Genomic DNA, 21,785 nt, shown 5'->3' with positions numbered 1-21,785 from the left:
ACGTCAAAGCCGGACGCCTGGATTGATTCCCCCTTAATTTAGCAGATTTCTTTCCGTATAGTTGAGCAAGTCCATGCGAATTGGACATGTTGTTTCCTTGTGCGGGCGTGGGATCCGTACTAAAGTGGCGTGTTGTGCGGCGGCTTCTTTGCGTGAGGTAGACCGTGGGAGAAGTAGGACGTGGGCGTCTGCCCTGGCAGAACATTTAATCCTGAGCGTTGATTGGCGTGGTAGACCTTTGATGTAATATAGAGCGTTGGATGTGATTTAGTGGGATTGATCAAACGTCTCTGGTATTTTTGTGTACACTTTGTGGTGTAACTTTAGGAGGATTCATGTTTGCTCCTTTAATAGGTGTATAGGTGTATAGGTGTATAGGTTAATAGGTGTATAGGTGTATAGGTGTATAGATATAGATGTATAGATAAATCGGTGTATAGATGTATTTAGATGTATAGATGATCGGTGGAGTGGGGCACTTTGGTCTCGAGCACGTCTATGTCTTGCTTTTAGCGAAACATAACGACGCCTCGCCTCAAGAAGTGCTGTCGTTAGCGAGCCCAATAGCATGTTCGTTAATTTTTCTCATTTTTTTTTGAAATATTATATATGGATTACAACAAATAATTTACTTAGTTTTTACAAAAGTCGCGGCAATGTAAAAGTGTGTTTGGAACCTCTACTTCTAATGAAGTAGTTCGTAGTCTCGCTTTCAGAGCTTTTTCGTCCCACCTCTTATGGTTTTTTGATACCTCCTCCCACCTTCGCTGGTTTTTTTTCATAGATTTTTTTTCGGACCCTCCCCCCATCATCGGTTTATTTTTCGCGTCACCCTCTCACATAATGAAAGAAATCTAAACAGATCAGAAATTTCCATACTGACGCAAGTTATTTAGTAATGTAGAATCAGTCACGAACAATCTCTGAAGATCAAATCTTAACCTTACCTTAAATCACTCAATCACATTAATTAGAAAACAAATAATTGATTTTCAGAAAAATTACTCAATCACATTAACCTTACCTTAACTCACGGATGGTAATCAATCTCCAAACAAAGGAAACAATACATCGAAGGAGCAGTAAATAAACTCCCTTTCTTATGACATGTATATGATCTTCCCTTCCCTCTCCGTTGTCGAGCGTTCTTGATTCTCGAGGCCGATGCTTGGGCTGCGTCACTGGGTCGCGACGGTGCCGGAGGACGAGGACGGCGAGGCCGGGTGCCGCGGCACCGCGTTGGCCGCGGCCGGTGAAGGGGGCGAAGAAGGGCGGCTTCCCTGGCCCTGGCCCTGGCCGTAGCCCTGAGAGTTGGTGCGGTGGAAGCGGCACTTGAAGGACCCGGCATGGGTGGCCGGCGCGCAGGCGCACTTGGAAGCGGGCCCGTGGCCCGTGCCGGACGGCGCCGACGCCGACCCGGGCCACCTCCTCCGCATATTCTTGGAGCTGTGGCTGGCCGATTTACATGAAGTTAATTCCCTCAGTTGTGGTGGCAAATATAATACACATAATCCATATTGTTATGCACTAGCGTGTGTGTGTGAAATAGATGAATTATGGTCCCGTACCCGATAAGATGGATATGTGTGTGCGTGTTAGAGAGAGAGAGAGGGAGAGGGGGAGAGAGAGTGAGGAAGAGGGAGGGAGAGTGTGTGTGAGGATCTGATGGTAAAAAATGTCGCCAATGTCACTTGACATGTATGAGAATATTAATATTGAACTCTTAAAGTTAGTATGGCCCCGTTGCAACGCACGGGCGTTCTTCTAGTGTTTTTAAAAAGGACATGGTTAGGTCTCAGTCGATTGAGACTTAACTAAATCTCAATTAAGTGACATAACATGTAAGAAAGAACCAAGTCTCAATTAAGTGACATAATATGTAAAAATAGATAATTTGAAGAAAAAATGCACGGATCTCAATGTAAGATCTCTATATGTGGCAAGCAATCCAAACAATTCAAAATATATCCTCAGTCGACTAAAATTTAGCAAGTCTGTTTTAGAAAATGTCCGTACAATCCAAAAAAAGTTGGTGACATTAGAAAAAGTTCACACGTTTAAAAATATATTTATGATTTTTTTTAAGAAAATGTTCATGAAAGTGCCAAACTTTGTCTGCGTAATTTATATAATCTTTTTGTTCATGACATTTAAAATGATCCATGTCTATTTAGAAAATGTTGGACGTGCATTTGATAAGTGTTGGAAAGTGTTCAACATAAATTAAAATAAACGCCCGGCGCGTGTCTGAAACATGTTTTACACGTACTCATAAATCGCTCGACGTATGTATGTAAAAATTTGAACCTGTATTTTAGAAATTTCGAATAAAATACCCCCGCAAAACAAATTCGAATAAAATAGAAACCCAAAAACGACAGAGAAAATAGAAACGAAAAGTAAAGTGATGGAAACCAATCGGGAAAAGCACAGAAAGCCCCAAAACCCCGCCGTTCGACTGTCTTGGGCCGCACCGCCGTCAGGCCCGTCGGTTCCACCACCACCTCCTCCTCGTCCTCCTCCCCGTCCCCGGCCGCCCGCCGCCCTGCCCCCAACTCCTCCGCCATCCGGTCTGCTTCCTTGCTCCGCTCTTGTATCCGGTCATCCTCCCCAACGCCCACGCCCCTCCACAAGGAGGAAGACCAGGGAGGGAGGGAGGGAGCAGCAGGCCGCCGCTTGCCAGGTGAGGCCCCAATTTTCTTCTCCATGCCCGTATGGCCGGCTGCTCTCAAGTCTCAACACACACCGACCTCTGGTTGTAGATTTGGTATCTGATCTGTGTGCAGTGCAGGTGCTACATCAGAGGAGCATGCGGTTCCTCTATAATATAGACACTAGTCCTTTTGCTTTCTTATAATATATAAGCAGAAATAAGAACACCAGGGATCCTGAGCTGGATTGCAATATAAATAAAACACCGCAACATAAATACATTGCTAATTGGATGTGCACCTAACTGAAATTATTATACTCTTGGTGATATACAATTGCTATTTATTTTAGTGTGTGTGTGTGTGTGTGTGGCCGAATGGGAAAGTACCTACCTGAAACATGTATTCTACGGAATGACCGGCAACACACATTGCATGAGATGTACTTCAGCCTACTCATTGGTCTGATTTCATACTTTAGCATGCGCTCCCTTTTTGGTGCTGTTGAATGTTTAGTGCAAACATCCAGTAGTTGTTCTGTCTTGTTTTGGAGATAGTTGCTGCCTGGTAGCTAGCGTCATAAGTAGCTAAGATTTACCTCATTAGTTTGCGGATTAAATTTTCCGGAGACGTTCTGTAGATGTGATCTTCACAGCTGAAAGGAAGACATGCTTAGCGTCACTGCTGTAGCACAATCTGTATCTGAACTGATTTTGCCATTTCGATTCGACAGTCCTAATAAGTCTGCTTCTGTTGTACTCCTTGGTATTTGTTTTTTTTTTACGGTGCTAGGGCGGGCTTAGGCCGGCCTGAACCATACTCCTTGGTATTTGTCTGATCATCCTGGTTGCGTAGGAAATGATTACACATGGTCAAATCTGAAACACAAGGTGTTCATGTCTTACCGATGGAGGTGTTGCGTAAATCTTTAGCTGATACAACATTTCCTGCTCCTTTATTCAGTTGATAGGTAGCACCTCTATATTGTGCAAATTAGATAAGACTATTTTGTCATGATGATGTAGAGGCATATTACACAACCATGCCTAATATAAATATCTTCCGTTATTCTCCACACAGCTAGGAGTACATGCTTATTCCCTCCCTGGCCTATCAAACTACTCTACCTTACGTATTATATCTATCTATCTATCGAATTGACATGTTCTGCCCCTTTGTCATACCTAAAAAATACAGGTATAGTAATGAACTAATGATAGATGATGCACATTTTGCAGAACTCAAGAAATGCCAGAGAAAGCTCCAAGCAGAGCAATTCTGGCCTCGGTGCTCTATGCCCGTGCAAAATCCTTACAAGACCAGTTCCCCTCTCTGATCACGGCCAAAGAGAAGGACCAGTCAGATGATGAAACCAACTTTCTAGCCTCAGACCAAATGACTGATGACGCAAGCCCTGCTCAACTAGAAGTTCCTCAACCAGCGGCAATTCATCTGACAGCAGAACAGATGATTTATCTAGAGGTAAGCCCAAACATCAGATCGTCACTGATTCCCTTTGGAGAACAGGATATTACAAATTTTCTTAGACACACAGCAGCATCTCTCCCTATAACTTGCGAGTTGTGAGTGTAAAATTTATTTTATTGTAGAAATAATGTTTACATGCTTATATCTGTCTCCATACATGCATGATTAGTTACCTATACATATATTGTTTAGGCCTTATTTGCTTTCAGTTTTATTATCCATTGTGCTTTGCTCACCTATACATATATTAGTTTTACCTATACATATACATACATCTGCGGGCGTGCTGTGTGGCTGCAGCGTGTTGTGGCAGATAGGTCTATCGCCACTCAAATGTATGCAAATTGCATTCTTCTTTATGTATGCGCCTGAGGTACATCATATATGATCTGTGCAATAAATTAACTTCTCATCCATCTGAAATATATATAGTAATAATAACTGATAAACAGCACTACATTATTAGTCATTTTATTCCTTGCCTTTATTCTTGTGCTCATGTCGAAATAAACTTATACATAGTAGGTTTAGGGAATCCGAGGAACAAGTTGAAGCTTCTCCTTTCGGCGAAGCGTTAACCCGAACGACTCAGCCATATCAACCCCTGCGCCGGTACCCACCATATTCGGAACATCCCAATCAAAATGGTACATGAGATTTGCTAACATAACCTCCATGGTGGCGAACCCGAAATTCATCCCTGGACAAATCCTCCGCCCGAACCCAAATGGCAGGAACCTAAGATCCTTACCCCTCATTTGGGTGTCAACATCACCATCTTGATCTTGCAGAAACCTCTCAGGCAAGAAATCCTCTGGCCTCTCCCAAGACGATGGATCCCTCCCAAGGGCCCAAGCATTCACAAGGACGCGTGTGTTGGAGGGTATCAAGTATCCGTCGATCTTGCAGTCAGTGGTGGAGAAGTGTGGGAGGAGGAAGGGCGCTGGTGGGTGCAAGCGCAGCGTCTCCTTGATGGTTGCCCTTAGGTAGGCCATGCTGCCAAGGTCCTCCTCCGTTATCATGTCTAACTTTTTGCCTTGGGATCTTACCTCCTCCTGTAATTTTTTCAGAATGTGTCTGTTGTTCATGAGCTCAGCCATGCCGTACTCCAACGTCAGATAAGATGTTTCTATGCCTGCCTCAAACATGTCCTGTTAAGATCAAAGGATCCAACTTAGTGTGTGTGTGTTGATAACATCACCACATAAAAAGTACTAACTATGCACCGTAAAAAAAAAGTACTAACTATGTATGCAACATGCCAACTCTTAATATACTACTTATATACTCCCTCCAGCTCCAAATATTGTAGTAGTAGTAATGACAACAGTGTAGGACATGGACAATTATTTGCAGTGGGAAAACTGTGAATGTAATTACTTACCACCAAGATGGCCTTGATGTTATCTGTAGTGAGACCGTACTCTTCCTTGAGAGAGAGCAGAAGATCTATGAAATCTGCCGCTTGCTGCTCGCCAGATGATGGTTTGCTGGGGTGTAGGTGTTCTTCAATGATCTCGTTGAACAATTCGTCCCACCTCTTGTTGAGCCGCCGAGCCTTGACGGAAACCAGCCTCAAGAGCACATCCGCCATTACCATGTTTGGGGGGATGTAATTCTCGAGGCTGAACCCGCCAAGAAGGGAGACGTTGATCTCTGTGAGCTCGCTGAAAAGCCTGTTCCGGCCTTCCTTGCGGTGGGATTCTCCGAGGACTGCACGGCATACGACGTCGTTGGTGTAGCCGGACAGGAGCTCGCTCATGTCCACCGCCGTGCCTCTGGTGGCCGCCTCACGGATCTTGTTGATAACGAGGCGCACCTGCAGCAATCGATCGGAGAGTCAGATGATGAGTGACGCACTAACTAACGGTTGATATTCGTTTCTGCACAGGAGGAAAAGTTCTTACCTCTTCTTGACGACCATGGCGGAAGGAGTGCACCACCTTGGCGCTGAGCATATGTGTGGTTAAGAGCTTCCTGGCCTGCCGCCAGTACTCACCATAGGGTGCAAATGCGATGTCTGTGGGGCCGTAGCGAATGATGTCAGCGGCCATGGATGGTGGCCGCGACGCAAAGATTTGGTCGTGGGTACGCAGGACAGCCTCGGCGGCACTCGGCGAGGACACGAATAAGGTGGGTATGGCACCGATGCGGAGGAGCAAGAGGCCATTGCGGCCATGCTTGGCATCGAGGTCCCGGATGGATATGTGTGTCTGGGAGCCGAGGAGGTGGAGGTGGCCGATGATGGGCAGCTTGCCTGGGGGTGAAGGCGGGAGCTGTTGCTGCTTACCGAATCTTGTTGACGCAGTTGTGGTCCTCACCCATGCTAGTCGAATGATGAGTAGCAGGAGAATGGTGAGTAGTACTGCCGGTGTGGATGTGCCATGGATGCCGGCGAGCTGCAGGTAGTGGAACGCTGCTTCAAGAGCCATGTGGTCCACACAACTGATCAGGAAGCCTACAATGGCTGGGCTGGGTTGGGTTCCTACTTCCTACTCATCTCTATCTATATAAGCACAGCCTCAAGCTCTTCATCAATTATGTCAAGTGCTCGTGCAGTTTTCCACCACTGGCTGAGCTTACAACACGGCTGTAACGTGTATTCACTCCAGCCACACAACATCTCTAGAAAAATACTTATTTGCAGTTTCCTTGCTTTTCCGTACGTGTATTGCAAAGCCAAAGAAGTTATTGACCATCCAATAAACCGTATAATATTTCTTGTAGAGAATATGGCACTTCCAAATATAATACTCTGCGTGTTTCTACGTTACTATTTGAATATATATGCAACCGTGCCAATATACGGGACCAACGGCTACTTCGCTTTGAGTTTTGAATGACATTCCGATAATTTCACATTTACCATGTTAATTAATTGGTTACTTCTTTGCTTTTTAATTCATCACTTTTTACTTTTTACCATGTTAATTAATTGGGTTCCCACTAAGCCTCAAGCTCTCTGTAGTAATCACAGACGCTATGATGGGCGCCCCAGACTAACTGCTGGTGCGAGTCCAAATTAATGTGGAACTGCTTTGAGGGTTGCCTGAAGCATATGTGTCATCCAAAGTAATGCTCTTGGCTTATTTGTTTACATGGTTTGACCTGATGGAAGAACAGTTGTCTATGAGAATATTTTCAATCTTCTGAAATTACTTCTTGGAGGACAGTTTTCATCACAAACAAATGAGGAGAAAAAGATATAATCTTCCTTTTTTGTGAAGAGTCGCCAAGTTAACTTGGAGTATCTGCTGATAATCTTATTCCGTGAGTCTTTCCTTTTATAACAAGCGATTGATTATGATTCCAATAAAACAGGACAAATGCTAGCGGGATTGCTTCAGTGGCCGCATTGAACCTTTGCCTACAAGTGTCCAAGGTACCTAGCCATTGCATACGCTCCTTTGAACCTTACTTTGTGCTGGTGCTGCTATCCAAGTTATTATCTTTGATACTATTCACAATAACCTATCCAAATGGTAGCAAATTGCAGTTCAGTTTGGACAAGAATTTTTTGTATTGTCAAATTTGTCTTAGAATGTAGGAAGAATTTTTTTAGTTCCTGGAATTTCCAAGTTTTTATCGAATCCCACTGACTTCATTGAAGCACAGTTTTTATCATTTTAATTGTAATATTGTATTCAAAGGTTATTTCTTAATTTGGCAGGTTATATTGGACGAAGAGAAACAAAGAGCTACTTATCGGGAAATTAGCATCACCTGCGTGTTAAATCACTAATCGACAGTGATAATGTGTTTATCATTGCCGGTCCATGCTTCAAACTGGCAGTGGTGCTGTGGGCTATGGCTATCACTGCCAGTTTGGGCTGTAAAACTGCATTGATAGGTAGCTATCGCTGCTGGTTAGGGAACTGACAGTGATGCCAATGGCTACAATTGCCGGTTCCAAAGAAGACTGGACTTTCAGCTCCCGAGTGCAGAGGCACCCTCATGAACAGTAAATTCAAAACAATATGAATTTTTTTGAAAAATTCTGAAACTTTGGGGGATCAAATATGACCAAACATTCAACGTTCATGCAAAGTTTTAGCATCAAAAAACATTCATGGAGCCCTTACAAAAAAAAAACAAAATCAGTGTTCAAAGTTATGTGTACTTTTGAGCAGTAACTTTGTTTTTTTTTTTGAGAGGGCTCCTCGAGTGTTATTTCTGGCTGAAATTTTGCAAGAACATCAAAAGTTTGATCATATTTGATCCCCAAAAATTTCAGATTTTTTCAAAAAAAATTCATGCTGTTTTGAAGTTACTGTTCATGAGGGTGCCCTGCACCCAGGAGCTATCACACCTTTCCCCGGTTCCAAATCCACAGTGATAGTCGGTTCTGTAGTAGCGCACACTATTAACCCATTGATTCGTATGCAAGCAGTTATAAATGAAAGATATATAAGGCCAGTCCCAGTGGGAGTTTCATTCCCCTTTGATGAGTTGACACATCAGCAACATGGCATATAAATTACGAGGAGAGAGAGATGAGTTTCATCTAGTTGAAACTCGGTGGACATCGTTCCAAAGCATTAGAAACCAAGTGAAAGTCCACCGTGTGCATTTCATTTCACAATCCCAATTCCCACATAACACTCATGGAAACTGTCATCGATGTAGGGGCCTTTTAACTGATGTGGCACGCATGGAAACAAGAATCACATGTGATACATAGTTATGTTACATATAAAATCATGTTACATAATTACACTTGTATTTATTCTAAAAGTACTTGTACTACTATAAATCAGCCCTTGCCAGTGCACACAGATGGACAGCTTTGGTTGGCCCTCTGCTGTGCCTGCAGTAGTAGCCCTGATGTGCAACGTCAGGATTGGCCTTACCATCGGAATCATTGGACGTGATTCCACGCGCGAATCATGGTGCCAAAAGTAGGCAGCGAATATATATGGTTCCAAAATGTCTTCACAAAGATAAGGTGCGTCTGCCACTCTGCCCCAGGATCCAATGACAAGGTCCATAGTTGACATGAAATTGTAGAAAACTGAATGTGGTGACTTCCCAAAAAATATATGCTGCCAAACAAATGCCATCACTGATATCAAGCATGCACCATGTCCCATAGGGGCAGACAAGATCTGCGCCGTGCCCCATTTGTGTTTTAGCCTTTCTATATAATTTGCATCCATGCATGCTGCGTTCATTATTGGGCCTTGCCGTTGGATCTTGGCGCATGTGCACACCTTTCTCCATGCCCTTTCTGGTGGAATTTGGAGTATATGTGGCGTCAGGGCAATCATGCTGCTGGATACATCCGCCATTGCTGGGTTGGATTTGGATAGATCTAACAATTTAATTTTGGGGTACTGTACTGTTTGGATGTTTTACATCAGGGATTGACTACAATGCATAGTGGCCCATGTGATTTTTTGTCTTAAATCATAATATAAATTAATTTTCCACTCTTCTTTATTTTTGGCGCATGAATTTTACTCTTAAATCTTATAAATTAATTTTCTGCTCTTTATTTTGCGGTGCATGCATTTTAGTCTTAAATCATGTAAATTAATTTTCTGCTCTTCCTTATTTTGTTGGTCCATGGATTTTAGTCTTAAATCATACTCCCTCCGTATAAGTTAATTTTCTTCTCTTCTTTATTTTTTGGCGCACGCACTAACAATGGGTTGGTGTGCCTCGCTACTTGAGAAACATTTTAAAAGCCCGTATATGCAAACCGTTAGAAGGGACGATTTTTCTACGGGGCCATGACCTCTTCACATTGAATTGCCAATGACCTGCTTACAATTTCACACTTACCATGTTAATTAATCAATCACCTCTTTTCTTTTCAATTGATGCCCTTTATGGAGTATTCAACTTGATGCACCGTTCTTTAATATTGTTAATGATTGAAATTTAGATCTGCCATCCTCGAGATTCATGCCCATGATTAAGATATTTGTGCCCGGCGCTAACCAGATGTGTTTTTGTGAGTCACCAAATTAACTTTGGAGTATATGTGCTGATATTTTTATGTGCGTGAGTCTTTTCTTTTAATAACAGGCAATTGATGATGATTGCAACCAAACAGGACAAATGCTAGCTGTATTGCTTCAGCGGCCACATTGAAGCTTTGCCTCCAAGGTACAATTTCCCCCTACTCTTTTGATTACCTGTTAATGTGACCTAAAACGTGATAATGAAAACTGCTCTAGCCATTGTATATGATCCTTTAAATCTTACTATGTGCTGCTATCTAACTTATTATCTTCGATATTATTCACAATAACATATCCAAATGCTAGCAACTTGGGCTTCAGTTTGGACAAATAATTGTTGTATTGTCCAATTTGTCTTAGATTGTAGGAATAATTTTTTTAGTTCCTGGAATTAATAGAACTTGGAATGGAAGATATATAAGGCCAGTCCCAGTGGGAGTTTCTTTCCCATGTGATGAGGTGACACATCAGCAATATGGGCATAAAAGTTATGAGGGGAGAGAGGAGGTAAGTTTTGCATAATAGTTGAAACTCCTGCACACCATTCCAAAGCATTAGAAACTGGGTGAAAGTCCATTGTGTGCATTGCGTTTAACAATTCCGCAGAAGACTTAAATGCTATGGTAATCCTATCAAACCGCGAACTGAAATTGTGCATAAGATGCCTTTTTCTTCCGTTTCATCCCACACACCTCTTTGACTGGTGTGGCGCTCATGGAAACAGTTAGAACCAACTGGCAAAAATCACTTGTGATATATAATTATGTTACATATAAAACCGTAGTTTCTAGTACATCATTTTATCTCACTAGAAGGTCACTATTACATGCTTCTTTTAGTTCTGAAATCATTTGCTATAAATTAGCCCTTGCTAGCACACAGATTGACATCTTTGGTGGGCACTGTGCTGTGCCGTGCAATGTCAGGATTAATTGGCCTTACAATTCATTGGACCTGATTCCACGTGCAAACAGTGGTGCCAAAAGTAGGCTGCAAATATGGTGCCAAAAGTCTGCACAAAGATAATGTCTGCTCCGAGATCCAAAGAAAAGGTCCATAATCGACATGAAAATTATAAAGGCTAAAAGGACAATGCAGCAAAGTACCAAAAAAGTTAGGATTCCATGTGCTTAGATTTGCCAACAGTGGTGCCTGCGGATATATATGGTGCCAAAAATATGCCATCACTGTTATCAATCATGCACCATGTTCGATAGAGACAGACAAGATCACTGATTGTCTTTTAGCCTTTATATTTTCACCCATGCGTTTATTATCTGGGCCTTGTCCTTGGATCTTGGTGCATGTGCACACCTTTCTCTTTAATTTTCTGCAGGAATTTTGAGTATGTGTGGTGGCAGGGCAATCATGCAATATACTCCCTCCATTCACAAATATATGATGTTTTGAATATTTCAATATTGACTATGTCTAACATACGGACTGAAATGAGTGAACAAACACACTAAAACATGTCTATATACATCCTATTCGCAAAAAAGTTGAACATCTTATATTTGTGAATAGAGCGAGTACTATATAGCTGGATACTGGGGATTAACTGAGTTGGATAGATCTAACAAGTTGATTTTAGGGTGTTGTATGTATGTTTTACACTAGGGATTGACAGCATAGTGGCTCGTAGTCTTATACCTTAGTATAAATTAATTTCCTGCTCTTCTTTATTATGCATTTTAGTCTTAAATCATATAAATTAAATTTCTGCTCTTCTTTATTTTTTGGCCCATGAATTTAGTCTTAAATCATGTAAACTGATTTTCTGCTCTTCTTTATTTCTTTGTGCATGAATTTAGTCTTAAATCGGATAAATTAGTTTCTGCTCTTCTTTATTTTGTGGTGCATGCACTAACAATGGGTTGATGTGCCTCGCCACTTGAGAAACATTTCAAAAGCCCGTATATGCACTCCATTAGAAGAGACGATTTTATAATAGTAATAGCATTCTGCAATAACCAAACGAGACTGGTTTTTCAACTCCCGGGTGTAGGGACACCCTCTATGAACAGTACAAAAAAAAGAAAACAAAATAAAAAATTCTGAAACTTTGCGACATCAAATATGCTCAAACTTTGTAGGTGATTGCAAGTTTTCATGCAGAATATTCGAGGAGCTCTAAACAAGAAAAAGATTTTAGTGCTCAAAATTTTGAGCACTTTTAGCACTGAAATCAGAAACTCATGTGTACACCTTTCTCTACTTGATGTTTTGTTATGAAAATCTGCAAAAACCAAAAACGTTTGATCATCTTTGATGTTGCAAAGTTTCAGAATCTTTAGATTTTCTTCTTCTATTTTTTCGAATTTACTGTTCATAGAGGGTGTCCCTACACCCGGGAGCTATAACACATTTCTCCAAACGAGGTGACATCTCAGAAGGTTTCATACATACAACAAAGTCTCTGTGATGAGGTTGGACCTCAGACTACAAAAAATGGTCTCTACTTAGCCATGTAGCACTAGGTACGAACATACTCTCCTTTTTTGACTGGAAGTAAGAACATACTCTGTGGATGTACCATACCAGGCGGCTTCGATGTATTATTGTAATCTGTGGTATTATATAATATACATATGCAACCCATGCCAATGCATGGGACCATGAGTACTTCACATTGAATTGTGAATGACCTGCTGACAATTTCACATTTACCATGTTAATTAATTAATCACTTCTTTGCTTTTTAATTGACTCCAACTTGGTGCATAATCCTTTAATATTTTAATACTGTTAATGATTGAAATTTCGATCTGGCATCCTCGAGATTCATGCCCATGATTAAGGATATTTGTGCCTGGTGCTAACCTCTTGTGTTTTTGTGAGCCACTACTTTGGAGAATATCTGCTGATAATTTTATGTTCCTGAGTCTTTGGTTTTAATAACAGGCGATTTTTGACGATTGCAACCAAATAGGACAAATTCCAGCTGGCATGCTTCAGCTGCCACATTGAACATTTGCCTCCCAAGTTTTTCCTACTCTTTTGATTAGCTGGTAATGTCACCTAAAAATATGATCATGTAAGGGGATCAAGAAGTTGCATATGCCCCTTTAAATGTGCTGCTATTCAACTTATTGTCTTCGATATTATTCAAAATGACCTATCCTAGTGCTAGCAACTTGCAGTTCAGTTTGGACAACTAATTCTTGTACAGTGTCAAATTTATCTTAGATTGTAGAAGAATGATTTTACTTCTGATTAATGGTTCTTTGAATGAAGGGAAAATAAGGCCAGTCCCGGTGGGAGTTTCATTCCCATTTGATGAGGTGACACATCAGCAGCAGAAATGGTAACATTGCATGTGAATTATGAGAGACAGAGAGAGAGAGGGAGGGAGGAGAGATAAGTTTCATCTAGTTGAAGCCAATTGAAACTGCACTCAGAGCGTTATGTTTCGTTCCCACGCGTTCGAAACCGAGTGAAACTCCACAGTGCCACCTAGTAACAATTAAATGCCTTGGTAAGCCTATAAAAACCGCAAAATGAAATTGTGCATTATGGGCCTTTTTGTTTCACTTAATCTCACACACCAACCTCTGTTACTGATGTGGCCCTGTGCTGTACACAAAGACAACGTCTGCCCCAAGATCCAACGACAAGTTCCATAATTGATGTGAAAATTATAAAGGCTAAAGGACAGTGTAGCGAAGTCCGAAAAAGGATATGATTCCATATGCATGTGCTTAGATTTGCCAACAGTGGCGCCTGACAAATATGGTGCCAAAAATATGCCATTAGTGGTACTATCAATCATGCACCAAGTTCCATACAAACAATATCTGTGCCGCAGCCCCATTGTCTTTTAGCCTCTTATGATTTTCACCCATGCGTTCATTATTGGGCCTTGTCGTTGGATCTTGGCGCGTGTGCCCACGTGGATGGACACCTTTCTCTTTAATTTTCTGTAGGAATTTTGAGTATGCGTGGTGTCAGGGTAATCGTGCAGCTAGATGCATAGACAATTGCTGAGTTTAGGGAACTGTATGTTTTAGACTAGACTAGGGATTGGCTGCAATGCACGGTGGCCCGTAGTCTTTAAATCGTAGAGTAGATAAATTAATTTCCTGCTCTTTATTTTGTGGTGCAAGCACAAAGTGTCAGTGATGAGGTTGTCCCATGTCACCTTACACCACAAAAATGGCCTCTAATTTACTAATCATATGTAAGAGCATACAGTGTGGTTTGTACCATATCATATAGGCGGCTTAGAGATATTAGATCAGACAAAGGCCCATATGGAGCGAGTACCGAGGAGTTGCATCACTGTACAATTTTGGCATTCCATAATCCGTGGCCGTCCTCCTCCTACTAACTTGTGGAACAAACGATGATAATGGAGTGGATGATTTCTTTTGACACGCGGCATGTTACATCTTTGTATGGTGAATATTTGTGTATTCACAGAGGGGTGCGGTGCTCACTATAATTAGAAGGGGCTTGCCATGATCGGGTGGGTACCTATTCTAATTCCATTTGTGCTAACTGGCTTCAGTTAGTTAGCCTCTATTGCTGAGCACAAGTTTCTTTCTTCATCGGCTACGTTAGTCATAGCTGTATGATTTAAAACATTATGCCGAAAACACCGTTGGAAAAACAGTACAAGGACAAAAATGTTGGTAAAAACTCGCTCATTTGGGCAACGATGAGGAAATATATGCTTACAATATGCCATGGACAGTTCTTCAACAAACCATGATGGGAAATAATTTTCCATGTTGCAATTGACGTATCCTAGCAAGCTCCTGCTAGCTCACAGGCGTTCAATCATGCCACTGATTACTGATGCATGTGTGCGGATGGGCAACGGTTGGCGGTTTGCTAGGATTTGTCACTGCTTAATAAGGTGATATTACAGAATAATATGGGCGTGCACCGCGTGGGAATCTCTGTGTACTACTGGATCGCATCGAACATGTTGACTGATGACCATGCATGCATGTGAGTAGGGCACTACTCACATGCTTTCAACTGTGATTTGTTACGTATATGATGCATGGATTGGTAACAAGATTTGCACGTGGATGGGTAAGATAATAGTACAACAACTGTGTGATTTGGACATGTATAATCCATGTGTGTGTGGACGGACCAGGCAAGATTGTTGCTTGCAGCTTTCTCTTTAATTTTGGAGTGTGTGGTGTCAGGGTATTCATCATCCAATACATAGCTGGATGCATCGACCATTGCTGAGCTGGGTAGATCTCGCATGTTAATTTTATGGCACTTTACCTTTTACGCTAGGGACCAACTTCATAGTGGCTTGTGTAAATTATACAAGTTAATTTTACGCTCTTACTTATTCAATTAAATTAACATATGCACTAATAATGGGTTCATGCGTCTTGTACTTATAAAACATTTTTTGTCCATATATGTGTTTGCATGTATTTATGCAAAGGCATCAAGATATTTAGTATTCCATTTAAATATGGAAAATATGACTCACCTTAAACATTACTACACAAAGGGTATATCTGTGGAAGTAGTCAAAATAGATATTGTCACATGCATTTTTTTAACAATAGCATTGTGTGACAACCACAAAAAGTTTCATGCAACAAATCGTCCGTTAAAACTAGTCACCTTAGGGAAGGTCTCAGTTTGAATGGCACCGGAGGTTATCTGATTGTTTCTGAAATTTTATGGGCTTTGTGTGCTTGTATCAATGAAAAAAAATCATGATCCATAAATGTCATTATAGACGAGGGTGATAATCAAGTTGTATTATGGCAACTCTACATTATTTATGTTGTGCATATTCTTGTCACGTGAGTACTCCACAGAAGATTCATGTTACCGGTACCAAGTATATATTAAAGAGTATGGATCAACCGGCCACAGAAATATTTAAAACCATACACGGGTAAATACAAATGTACAACACTTTGTATAGACCAGAAGGTTATGATTGTAATTACAGAAGGACATGCAAAACGTACATAAGAAATTAAAAAAATTAAAATAAGCGTTACAGATTTATGATTGCATGTACTAATAAAATAGTGGGACTGCTCAATATTTTATAAAACTAGGCCCATGCAAAATGCGGGTAGATTTGTTATATCATTACATATGTAATTAATTGTTGCATGTGAAGTGTATGTTTTCTCCTAATTATCAGTTTATTTTTGTTATTAGATTAACTTTGAGATTTTTTAGTACCGATGGTAGCTAGTTGCAATAATAGAAAACCACTTATTTTAAGTGCTAGTATGACCAGGCCATAATTTGCCTCGAAAAAACTTAGACACAGTATGTTTTTATTTGTTAGTTATTGTACACCTCATACTTTATCAGATTCTAGTGTCTACATAATACGTCGACCATTGTGAAATAAACACTCTTTCGAGTATTTTGATTAATTGCATTGCAGTTGTCTAGTGCCCCAACAACTATGTATAGATATTTTGTAAGTCGGGTTCTAAGTCCTCATCCATGGCGAGGGCTTGAGTTTGGTGAACTTCAACTCCATTTCTACCTACTCCTAATGGTCACAAAGGTGGGCAAGGGATGGCAACGAGATAGAGTGACAGGGCTGACAGTGATGAAGGCGAATAGGATACAGCCATGGAGCTCGAGGAGATGGCTTTTTGTGGGAAACTGAAGAGCTGAATCGAGGGAACAAGTGAGAAACCTAGAGAAGTCTCGTGATTTATGAAGGAGATTGTGAACCTTGGGCTAACAGACGGTCCACTCGATGAAGAAACTTATGAATGGGCAAAAGTCATTGATCAAATGTGACTGTTACCCATTGCCAGCTAACTAGAATAACAAAAAAATTGCAATCTATATGTAAGGCTAAGCGACTATGCATAATGCCTTAGTGACAGATGGTTCAGTCACAACATCCACCTTCTTCTGCTCTAGCTCGTCCCTATGCACACCATTGTCTGGCAGTTACTTGACTTAGAACACCAATTGTAACTTACAACACCAATTTCATACTTCCTATAATTAGAAGCCTGCTCACAAATTTCTCACTAAGGTAATGGGTCACCTTTGATGCCTTCTGTAGAAGTGAGACAATTTTATATGAAAATCATAGCTCACAATGAGATCTACAATATTTTATTTGAAGTCATGAAAGGGTCCAATATCTCTTGAACTCTTTACAGGGTAAAGAGATTGCACATATACTCTCTTGTAGCGCCCATGATGATGAGGACCAATATGAAGTTTCATATGAATACTGAATTGTGCATTATTGCTACTAGTTGATGTAACTAAATAGTAGAGCTCTCACCCTTTCTTGAAAATAGTGTGAAATAAGGTAAGAGAGATGGAAAATTAGCTACACCGGTGCACACATGCATACATGCATTTTCGCTTCAAAATCCATTTCACCTGTGACTTTTCACGCATAAAGTATCAGGACTGATGTTATTAGTTACATACTCAAATTATAACAATGGTTAAGTTGCTCCATGGTGAAGCCTCCGAAGGCAAGTACAGTGGAATGTTCAGTAATTGTTATACTTTTCCTCATTTTGTAGTGAGATATTATTAAATTCATTATTCTTTATTTCTCATTGTTGGAATGCTGATTTTTCAACAAGTTATGTCTTCTGGTTCCAGCCATGAACATGGGGATAATATTAACGCCCGTAGAAAAATACTGTGAGAGGACGATCACAGTATTATCTCTAATGCATGAAATTCCAGGAAGAGTAGGTTTTCGAACCATGGGACGCGAGTGTTTATATGGCTGCACATCGCCACATTGGCATTCCAAATAGCAGAGTAAGGTTATTAGTTGAGAACCCATGATCTTTGATCTACCATACAACCATACTTTTCTTCATTATTCGCTGTTACATTTGTAGAGGATCCCACAGGTTCCTCTCATGTGCAACAAACTCCCAAAGCATGCAACACGACTACATTAAGGTGGGATAGTAATAGGCAGCTAACATAACGGGCAATGGCTAGCTGACCTATCAGCCGATACAAATAACACAAAGCTACGATGTTGATACTTATTTGTAAATTTTGGGAACAAGGTGAAGCCTCTCCGTTCGGCGAAGCGTCATCCCAAACTGGTCCGTCATATCAACCTTTGCGCCAATGGCCTCCATCTCACTCGGAAGCTCCCAGTCGAAATGGTATATGAGGTTTGCCAGCATTACCTCAACAGTAGCGATCGCGAAAGTAGCTCCCGCGCAGATCCTCCGCCCGGCACCAAAAGGCACAAAGCGGATATCTTTACCATACATGTCGACCTCTGCATCACGGCCTTCTTGGAGAAACCTCTCCGGGTAGAACTCCTCCGCTCTCTCCCAGTGCGACGGGTCTCTGGCAAGAGCCCAAGCATTCACAATGACGCGTGTCCCCGCGGGAATGGTGTATCCGTTGACCTCGCAGTCGTTGGTGGAGAAGTGCGGGAGCAGGAAGGGTGCCGGCGGGTGTATGCGCATTGCCTCCTTGATGGTCGCCTTGAGGTACGGCATGCGGCTGAGGTCCTCCTCCATTATCAGGTCCAGCTTTTCGCCCTTGGGTGTGGACTCCCTTACCTCCTTCTGCACTTTGGCCATGACGTGCCTGTTGTTGATGAGCTCGGCCATGGAGTATTCCAGCACCAGGAATGATGTTTCTATAGCTGCCTCAAACATGTTCTGTTACAAGGTCACACAAATCTTAGTATTGGCTATCGATTATTTACCTACATAATTGTTAGGCAACATGCATGTCAACTTCAAATGATAAGTTGAGTCAATTACCACCAAGATGGCCTTGACGTTATCTGTGGACAGACCGTACTCTTTCTTTAGAGAAAGCAAAAGATGTACAAAGTCTTCCGCATTATCTTCCTTGCCGTGTTCGTACTCGGCGATGAGCTCGTTAAACAGGTTGTCCCACCTCTTGCTGACTCCCATTGCCTTGGAGCAAACCACCCTGAGGAACACGTCCAGGTTTGCCAACCTAGGGAAGTAGTCCTCCAGGTTGAATCCCCCCAGCAGGGAGGCGCTGATCTCGGTGAGCTCGCGGAAAAGCTCGTTCCGGCCATGCTTCCTGTGGGACTCTCCGAGGACCGCACGGCACACAAAGTCGCTGGCATACCCGCCCAGGAGCTCCGTCATGTCCAACGCCTTGCCTGGAGCGGCCATGGCCAACTCACAGATCTTGGCGACCACGAGCCGCACCTGCAGTGATCAGTGAGTCAGTGTTTGCATCTGTGTTTGTACTGTGTTTCTATTAAAGAAGAGTAATATACGTCTTTAGTTAGGTACCTCCTCTTCGCGGTCATGGCGCTTGGAGTAGACCATCTTGACGCTGAGCAGATGCGTGTTGACGACCTTCCTAGCCCTACGCCAGTAGTCGCCGTAGGGCGCGAATGCGATGTCAGTGGAGTTGTAGCGGATGATGTCGGCGACGGGGTTACGTGGCCTGGACGCGAACACGTGGTCGTGCGTGCGCAGGACGGCCTCGGCGGCCTGAGGCGTGGACACCACCACGGTGGGCACCGCACCGACATGGACGAGCATGAGGCCGTCGCGGCCATGCTTTGCGGCGAGGTCGCGGAAGGATACGTGGGGGTGGGAGCCGATGAGGTGGAGGTGGCCGATGATGGGCAGCTTGCCTGGAGGTGTAGGCGGGAGCTGCTGCTTGCATTTTGTTGATGCGGTGGTGGTGGCGAAGGCTCTTACCCAAGCTAGTCGGATGATGAGTAGCAGGAGAACGGTGAGTAGTAGTGCTTCTGTGGATGTGCCATGGCCGACGGCGCGCTGCAGGTAGTGGTACGCTGCTTCAAGAGCCATGGCGTCCAGATAGCTGACTAGGAATGGCTGGGCTCCTACTCATCACACGCTCCCTATATAAGCACAGCCGTAACGTTTATTCGCTCCAGCCACACGTACGACTTGTCTAGAAAATTGGCAATACTTTATGTTGACAAAAAAAATCATATACTCTCAATAAAATCCAAAAACAAGTGCAATATGTTACCAGCGCGGCAGTAAATAATAAGGTATTTTTGTCCATATGAAACATTGATCACAGTCAAACATATATAATCAGAGAGAACTTGTGGTTGGATAGTTAAGAGGAACAGTGATATCTCCTGCCCACCAGAGTTCAAGTCCCAAACTTGACATTGATGCTTACATTTTCTTGAATTTATTCTAGGCCTTTCGGCGATGTGCGTTCAGTGGGAGGAGATGTTCCTGTCGACTACGAAGACGTCTGTGGCGACTTTGTCGACCTCAAGATAATGTGATGCTTACATTTTCTTGAATTTATTCTAGGCCTTTCGGCGATGTGCGTTCAGTGGGAGGAGATGTTCCTGTCGACTACGAAGACGTCTGTGGCGACTTTGTCGACCTCAAGATAATGTGCCGACTTTATCTCATGGAGGTGTTCATAGGGATAAGGTATGCGCGCGTGCGTTAATAGAGATGAGTGTAGGCTCATCTATGTGAGCGATTTTGATTGTACTGTGTTAAAAAAAAAGAGATGTAAAAAACATATATAACCAGAAAAGTATCTTCCATATATAGGGGCAGTTAAGCTTGCGAATTGTCCCTATAACGCGGATCACTTGGGGTCACCAATTGTCCGCCCTTGTCCAGTCTCATTTCTTTGACAAACTTTAACTAGATCTATAGCAATTCAAACATACATTTATATACTTACAAACAGATGCAACTACTACCAAAAGCAACGGATGTTCGTCAAGTGTTATACATCCATCGATCTTAAAAGCACCTAGTGTGGTTGTCCGTGTCAAAGACCTCATGTTAGCACGGAAACCTGAACAAACCTCGCAGCTTTTTTGTTTATGTGTATGCGCCGCAATACTTGTTGACCTCATGTTGAATGGTGTATCATCGATGGGCTAGCGACTTTGCATTGCGATCATGGATCACTTCTTTGTCATATCGGGGGGTAGTTCTTTTGCTCATGAAAGAAATCATGAATGGCTTGCCAAAAAACCGATCCCCTTTTCTCGGTGCCATGCATCGGATCAACACTTGTTCCCACCCATGCATCGCACAACAATTCATCCTCTTTCATTGGGTACGATGAACCTCTTGTCTTCTTGCCGTCTGGATTGGGCGCGTCCGACTCCGACTGCTTGGTGTCTGCATCAAGCGCTTCTTGCTCCGGCTATGGCAAGTAGTCGTCCTCAACTTATCTGTCCTTGTGGTCGCCGTCGTCGTGGATCATTTTCGACATCGCTCATTGGTGGCCACCGTCGAGCTTGGGGGAGGCATTCTACCGAAGTGACTGGGCATCACCGGATGAGGACTCCTTCGATGGAAACAATGGCTGACGAGCTGCAGGAATGCGTTTCCGTGTACATGTAGTTCGTGTCAAGGTCGACAATGTACCGTGGAAGGCGGCTGGAGGCGGAGGTGAATGAGGCGGTGGAGTGTTATGGCGACTACGTCTCTGGGGCTGACTATCTAGATGGCCGACATAGTAGTACAGTGGCATGAACTGGGGGAACAGGGTAGGGCTATTGTTGCCCGGGCACCGTGGTCCGCTGTGGAGGAGGAGCTGCGACCCAGGCGGCTGCGACCTTATTGGTGGCCCTCCCCCTCACATGCTGCACTTGACATTCTATGGACCTGATCACACAGGCAGGCTTGCCCAGGTTCTGTGGGACGACGAGCAGTGTGAAGGGCTTCGGCCGATCCATCACGGTGGTGGTGGATAGCAGAGC

General features: G+C 42.7%; 2 protein-coding genes and 1 long non-coding RNA gene across 3 annotated transcripts; 1 reads left to right on the top strand and 2 right to left on the bottom strand.

Moving 5' to 3' along the window:
• Positions 1–4,598: 4,598 nt before the first annotated feature.
• Positions 4,599–6,715, bottom strand: LOC109753201 (indolin-2-one monooxygenase). Its single transcript, XM_020312121.4, has 3 exons — positions 6,047–6,715; positions 5,524–5,958; positions 4,599–5,290 (listed from the first exon to the last, which is right to left on the bottom strand). Exons 1-3 carry the CDS (start codon positions 6,569–6,571, stop codon positions 4,667–4,669), a joined length of 1,584 nt encoding a protein of 527 aa, XP_020167710.1. The 5' UTR covers positions 6,572–6,715; the 3' UTR covers positions 4,599–4,666.
• Positions 6,716–6,828: 113 nt separating this feature from the next.
• LOC123493928 (uncharacterized) lies at positions 6,829–9,330 on the top strand. Its single transcript, XR_006663365.2, has 3 exons — positions 6,829–7,211; positions 7,461–7,521; positions 7,810–9,330. It is a non-coding gene; the product is annotated as an uncharacterized lncRNA (long non-coding RNA).
• An 8,562-nt stretch (positions 9,331–17,892) lies between these two features.
• On the bottom strand, positions 17,893–19,920 carry LOC109753191 (3-hydroxyindolin-2-one monooxygenase). Its single transcript, XM_020312115.4, has 3 exons — positions 19,351–19,920; positions 18,841–19,263; positions 17,893–18,735 (listed from the first exon to the last, which is right to left on the bottom strand). Exons 1-3 carry the CDS (start codon positions 19,876–19,878, stop codon positions 18,100–18,102), a joined length of 1,587 nt encoding a protein of 528 aa, XP_020167704.1. The 5' UTR covers positions 19,879–19,920; the 3' UTR covers positions 17,893–18,099.
• Between the last annotated feature and the right edge of the window lie 1,865 nt (positions 19,921–21,785).

The sequence above is a fragment of the Aegilops tauschii genome, chromosome 5 (genome assembly GCF_002575655.3).
Source record: "Aegilops tauschii subsp. strangulata cultivar AL8/78 chromosome 5, Aet v6.0, whole genome shotgun sequence".
Classification (NCBI taxonomy): Eukaryota; Viridiplantae; Streptophyta; class Magnoliopsida; order Poales; family Poaceae; genus Aegilops; species Aegilops tauschii.
Note: the sequence above shows the minus strand (reverse complement) of the source record. Positions and strands in the feature narration are given on the sequence as shown.

Excerpts from the sequence above, each read along its gene's own strand:
- LOC109753191 (XM_020312115.4), bottom strand. The coding sequence starts at position 19,878 with ATGGCTCTTGAAGCAGCGTACCACTACCTGCAGCGCGCCGTCGGCCAT. Across the intron at positions 19,264-19,350 it reads GCCATGACCGCGAAGAGGAG|GTGCGGCTCGTGGTCGCCAA; the intron begins GTACCTAACTAA and ends TGATCACTGCAG. Across the intron at positions 18,736-18,840 it reads ACGTCAAGGCCATCTTGGTG|AACATGTTTGAGGCAGCTAT; the intron begins GTAATTGACTCA and ends ACCTTGTAACAG.
- LOC109753201 (XM_020312121.4), bottom strand. The coding sequence starts at position 6,571 with ATGGCTCTTGAAGCAGCGTTCCACTACCTGCAGCTCGCCGGCATCCAT. Across the intron at positions 5,959-6,046 it reads GCCATGGTCGTCAAGAAGAG|GTGCGCCTCGTTATCAACAA; the intron begins GTAAGAACTTTT and ends CGATTGCTGCAG. Across the intron at positions 5,291-5,523 it reads ACATCAAGGCCATCTTGGTG|GACATGTTTGAGGCAGGCAT; the intron begins GTAAGTAATTAC and ends TGATCTTAACAG.